Source organism: Halyomorpha halys, unplaced genomic scaffold (assembly GCF_000696795.3).
Source record: "Halyomorpha halys isolate HHAL.00 unplaced genomic scaffold, Hhal_1.1 Scaffold1608.1, whole genome shotgun sequence".
NCBI lineage: Eukaryota > Metazoa > Arthropoda > Insecta > Hemiptera > Pentatomidae > Halyomorpha > Halyomorpha halys.
This window is the reverse complement of record NW_027112348.1, coordinates 26876-33604: the sequence shown is the minus strand read 5'-3', so window position 1 is coordinate 33604 and position 6729 is coordinate 26876. Positions and strand designations below refer to the sequence as shown.

The 6729-nt window shown below is 32.2% G+C and overlaps 1 protein-coding gene across 1 annotated transcript in view; it reads left to right on the top strand.

Moving 5' to 3' along the window:
• Positions 1-6729, top strand: part of LOC106690192 (WASH complex subunit 4) — a 79649-nt gene that overhangs the window by 57602 nt on the left and 15318 nt on the right. Inside the window, exons 5-6 of the mRNA XM_067050260.1 lie at positions 4188-4368; positions 4441-4634. Of these exons, the coding sequence (XP_066906361.1) occupies positions 4188-4368; positions 4441-4634 (375 nt within the window). The remainder of the gene's footprint in view (positions 1-4187; positions 4369-4440; positions 4635-6729) is intronic.

Here is a 6729-nt window from a genome sequence, read left to right as displayed (position 1 = left end):
TTACTAAATCTTAATGTTAATTATTATTATTATCTTTACTTAAACCGCTGCAAAGTATGGTGTAGATTCATTGAGTAATGTTGAAGCTTATTAATATTTTTAAAAAAATTATGATTGCAACTTTATAGTATGTATTGGTTAATTTATGTTACCAAAACATAATAATAAAGTATTTCAAAATGTTTAATTTTAACTAAAAAATATAATGAACTTTAAGAAAATATCGATTATATTCATTATATATAAGCCTCAAATTTACAGCTTATACCGCTGGTACCAAAAGATATGCCATTTATTTCAACGTTTCTTTCATGAGATGCTAAGAACGAATGTCATCGAATAAATCAAATCAATTTATTTCACCAAATCATAATAATAAAGTACATGTGTATGTTTAATTTAACTAAATACATAAATTTGTAACAAACTGTATTCATTAAATCTATATACACCCTCAAATATAGCAATAGCGAAACATTGCCGGGTCAGCTAGTATTAAATAAATATGAGAATATTTATTTTTAATTATATATAATATTATAGACTCTTAATTTCAGGGCGGGCTTCTAGGCAATCAGAACAGACACTTTTCTACAAATAACACTTAATTAAATTAATAACTATTATACAAATGCATTAAATTCAAGTTAGAAACAAAACTAAACAATTACACAATCTTCCTTTGATGATTGATGAGTCTTGATGTCTTCTTTTCGATAATGCTATGTCCAACTGAAAATGTATGTGTTAGAGAAACCATGGCTTCTAGTCACCTCTCTTCTTCCAGCTGATGGACATCCTCTCACTAGCCAATCCAAACTAAGAGTGTTTTATTCTTCTTGGGTGACTCTTCGATGTCTTCTTTTTTCAAGATGTCTACCAGTGAGAGTAGCTAGGTGATCTTCCAGATATCCTGCCTCTAGGCGATGTCATCCATCTCAGGCCTAAGCAATGAATGATGCCAAAAACCAAAACCTGTCTCGATGTTCCATGTAAACATCGATTGTAGCACTACAGTTTTGGGTTTTTGCAAATGATTTACATTATGAATTCATATTCTTTAGCACTTTTTCTTGACTTCTATTTTTTCTTAAATTTAATGTAACAACAATTTTGATGGGAAGTTAAATATAGTTTTCAAAATATTTGAATCTGCTCAACATGGCCGCTATTCGACAGATTTTTTGAGGACATGCGCCGCCATATTGGCTTTGTTTTGAATAACATATTTATTATAGGCAATGAAAATTGGTTAGCTTGCTTTATGGTTCAACAAAACAAATGAACAATATTTAACGTTGATACATTAAATAAAAACGTAATTAAAATCATTTGGCTCAAAGAATCAGACAATTTGGATTAAAATTATCAAAAGAAAAATCACTATTAGGTCAGAAGCAGATCATTTTTTTAAGACATACTATCTCAAAAGAGGGAGTCAAACTGGATGCTCAGAAAGTGAAGGCTCTATCACAAAATGTGAAAGGAGTTTAATTATAATTATTATCGGCGGTTCTTGCCGGAGATGGCTGAGTACCTGGTACCTCTTAATAACTAGTTGAAGAAAGGAAGGACACTCATTATGACACCAGTGATGGAGGACAATAATCGGCGGTGCTTGGAGCAATTGCAAACGGAACCTGTGCTCGCATTCCTCCATTTTCAGAAGACATTTACAATTACGACGGACGCGGATAAAGTATTTGTTCTTCTTTTTTTGACCGCAACCCTGACCATCTTCTTATATTTAAATCTTTCCGGTCAACTATATATACATATATATAACTTGTATTTACTGGAAGGCTCTAAAGCCTCAAATTTGTAATTATAGAAAATAGAAAAGAGTGGTTTTCTTTGGTACTCATTCGAGTGATAAGATTGGGGCAGAAGAAAATTGTGTTATGGAATTTCAAAGTGGAACTACATTACATAATAGCATTTTGGTTCAAATCATTCACTGATAAGAATGTCAGATTTAAAGATGAACCTTGATTAAATAGTTTTTTAGTTTATATGAAGTTTCATACCAGATTTTGGATGAGTTTATATCTAGAGTTTATCTCCATGGTCTACTGCCCATAGAATAATAATATTAATAATTATATCTTGTGAATTGATTCCAAGTTTTTAATGAAAATTCACATTTTAAGGTTCCCTAAGTCCTGATAACTAAGGTTTGTAAAATGGTTGTGGTGTGTGTGTGTTTTTCGGTTTTTTTCTTTCTTTTTTATACGAGAGTCGGTGGAAATCTTCAAAAGACATGGATAGGCCCGTATCTGTCCGTGTGTGGGATTTTTACCCACTAAAACTACCCCCCTACACCTGTTTATTCCTCTCCACGGGACCGCCGCTAGGCATTACTTCATAGAGGGAAATGAAAGTTCTATTCGCATGGTTTTCACGTTTTCATGCTAGTAACGTCTTCTAGCCCTCTCTTCCTCTCACAACTTCTTGAGGACAACTGTGGGGACAGTGGTAGCAGCGTGGTAACGCGCCAGTCTATCAATCCACTGGTTGTCAGATCGAATCCCCTGTCCCACCCGGGCTTTTTTCAAGCACAAATTAATGCAAAAACTCACTGACAACCTCCCCCCTGTCATTTGTAAGGCCCATTAGCCAATGGGTGGCACTCACAAAAAAATAGGCGTGGGAGTGACGAATCCACCCTGCAAAAAAAACACGTCAAGAAATGCACGATATATTTCCTAATACTGTGAATATTACATCCTAATATTGGGAAATATACCGTCTGTTGCCCATAGAATAATAATATTAATAATTATATCTTTTGAGTTGATTCCAAGTTTTTAATGGAAATTCACATTTTAAGGTTCCCTAAGTCCTAATACTTAAGATTTGTAAAATGGTTGTGGTGTGTGTGTTTTTCGTTTTTTTTTTTCTTTTTTTTACGAGAGTCATTCATCACACTGTGGTGAATCTCTTCACTGCGTTCCATTGTTGGTCTAAGAGCAGCATATGGCTCACCACATTTTCTGGTGCGTCCTCCATACACTCTTTCCAATTCTTTCAGCCGCAAAGCGAATGCAAGTAAAAAACCATCCTCAAGCAAATTCTGCGATAAACGGAAACCATCTGTCTCCTGTATGATTTGGTAATGATCGTATCTTTCCAAATGGGAGCTGCATATAACATAATCGAGGAGACAACTGTAGCAAGAAGCCTTCTGCGACTTTCCCTAAGACATCTAACGTTTGGCATAAGGCGTGACAATAAGAATAGGCCATTGTGTGTGTGGGGAAGTGCGTGCGCAACGACCCATCTGCAAAACGAAAAATTTATGAAACAATAATAATGTAGGTGTCTGTCTACCCAGGATGTTACAATTTTTTCGTTAAATTGACTTACCGCAAGTGCCATCTTATATTATCAATTTTACCATTTTCTCAAAAATAGCTTTGACAAGTTTTATTGAAGCTCTTATATTAATGTAAAATTAAATGATCTTAAATATTAGCTACATTGCGTCCTCATTGAAAAAGTTTGACTGTTCTTTAATGCCGAATTTTCAAAATAGCTTCCTTTAAAGTTCCTACTTTCATTTTGTTTATTTTAAATAATTAACCACTTCTCATTATTAGTGGTAGTATAAAATTGACAAACATAAACTAAAAAGGAATTTGATAATCTACTGTAGGATAAAATAGGAATTTAGTAGTGATTAAATATCTTCCCAGGTTGAAACAAATTTCTGGAAATAACCATAGTAATATAGATGTATAATATACCTTCAAAAATTCAAATATTTGAGAAAAATGAATATCTAACATTTAAAGTTGTATGAGGTATATGATGAAAAACACATAAATAATCTAAATGAATAAATACATATTTTCGTGTTTCCATGGCTCTTATGGCAATTGCTTTAAAATCTGCTTATAATAGTTTTTTAGTTTCACTAATCTATGAATGGAAATATATTATCAGGAGGATTATCGTTGTCAAGATTAATAAAGAAATATTAATTTTGAAATGAGTGATAATTGTGTAATATGCACTGCAACAGATTTTTACTTTTTTAGAAAGGTTAAATAAATTATTTCCAAAATTTAACTGCACTTAGAATGTAATTTCAAACTAGTATTATAAATAAAATAAGACTGTTTTGAAACGTTTCTGCTTTATTTTGTTGTATACTGACATTTAAGACTTTCTATGAACTTTTCTAGCTTCTGGTGGAAGTGTTTTATTCTGTGTTTCATACACCAGAAAATGATCATTTGAGACTTTTCGTGATGATAATACCACCTCTAACTATCAATTTTGTCCACTACATTATTGCAGCAAAAGAAAAAATGAGTAAAAGATATTCAATATATGGTCTCTTTACTGATGATGGTTTTGCAATAGGTTTGTTACTAATTTTATTTCTTTACTTATTTTCATCTATTTTACTTTTAATATGATTTTTTCTTTATATAGGTGTTGCATACCTTCTATCTGTATTTCATTTAAGTGATGAATTTAATTCTTTACATTGGTTTGAGTCAGTTTATGAAAAATACACAGCTGATGAATATAACTTACAAAGATCTATGGAAAAGCAAGATAATGATGATACCACAAACAGCAACACATTACAGCTTTCAATCAAGAGGCTTCAGATGTATAAGCAGGTCTCACTTATGGTTTTGGAATTTATTTTTTCAGTTATTTATTCATATGGTGATGGGATTTCCAATGAGTAAAACCAATTTTTTTTACTGGTAAACGCAAGGGTATTTATTGAATGATAATTAAAAAGAATAAATTAAAATTTTGAATTGAAGATTAATTACATTTACAAAACATGCATTAATTTTCATTAATTATTGCAATTGTTTAGTTTTTATTTCAAGAAAAATTCAAATAATTTCTTTTTGATAAATTATAGTCAAGATATCTAAATATATAGGATGTTTCAGGGTTAGGTAGCCAATCTGAAAATATGAACTAAAGACCTCAAAACAAGAAAAAAATTTCCTCTGAAGGTATGTCCATGAACACTTTGTTTAGGAAATATTCAGACCTAAAGATTTTCATTGTTATGAATTATTTACGTTATATGAAATAAATAAAACCTATTTATTTGTTCTAACTACTTTATTAATTAAAGGTAAACATTAAGATTCATATTAAATTTTGTTCAAAGTGAAGCTATGTCCGCAAACGCTTTGTTTAGGAGATGGTTTAGATAGAATACTAACATGGCCTTATATCCCTAGCTGTATAAAAACTATTGGCAACATAAGGATTAATACTATTTGGAATTAGCATTGGGAACTGTCAATAACATTTATAAGTTTCGCAGAATACTCATCATTATGCCTTCAATTTATACTAATGGTGAATATGTCAATATGGTGTTTGTGTCTCGTTTTTGCAATGGTAATGCTAATGCTGCCCATCGTGAATATACCAGGCGATTTCAGAATAGAAGATTACCAAGCAAGTCTATCTTTAGCTCCATGATTCAACATCTTAGAGAAACTGATACATTTGCTATAATACCACGTGCTGATGGTATTTGTTCCCCTTTACGAAAAGAGGAAAGGAGTGCGACCATATTACAATATTTTGATGATAATCCATCTGGCAGTGTACAAAGAGCTGGAGCAGAATTAAATATTACGCCAACTACAATATGGATAACTCTCATTGTAGATGGACTTCACCCATATCATTATCAACGGGTACAAAATTGTTTACCAAGCCAATAAATTATACAAATATTTGGGCATGCAACAGCACCTTAAAATATCCTGAAAAGATATGCAACAAGAATTTTGGAAGAAGACATTTTTTATATGTACTTAAATCAAGATGAGCCTAACCCACAATTTTCAGGAAGCATTCTCTTCACAGGAAGAGGTATCTCCAATCAGAAAAATAATCACTTCTGGTCCCAGGAAAATCCCCATGCAATTCATAAGCATCATTTTCAGCACCAGTTTCAGTGAAATGTATGGTTGGATATAATAGACAATATTTTAATAGGTCTGTATTTCTTGCCGCCTTGACTCAATGCGGACACATTTCTGGAGTTTCTTAATAATGATTACTATGATTTAGTTGAACATATTTCACTGCAACTGAGAAGGGACATGTGCCTTCAATTAGATGCTTGTCCTGCACATTACAGAAGAGGTCCACGACAATGGTTAAATATTAATTATCCCAATCAATGGATTGGCCGTGCAGGACCAGTGGCTTGGCCTGCGTGCTCTTCAGACCTGACACCACTGAATTTTTTTGTTTGGAGTAACATTAAACAAAAAGTCTATGCAAGGCCTGTCAATGATCTAAATTCCTTACGAAGAAGGATAATTGAATCTTGTCAAAAATTAAAACATATCCAGTGCCATTCAGCCACTGCTGCTGTTGAAGAAAGATGGAATTTCAAAGGAAATCACTTTGAACAACATTTAATGTTTACCTTTAATTAATAAAGTAGTTTGAACAAATAAATAAGTTTTATTCATTTCATCTAAACTAAATAATTCATAACAATGAAAATCTCTAGGGTGAATATCTCCTAAACAAAGCGTTTGCGGACACACCTTCAGAGGAAATTGTTTTCTTGCTTTTTAGGTCCTTAATTCATATTTTCATTTTGGCCAATTAACCCTGAAACACCCTATATATATATATATATAACATGCTTGAACTGCTGTAACATACTGGCTTTAATACATCTATTTATATACATTCGATCAGCTGACTCAGACCGTA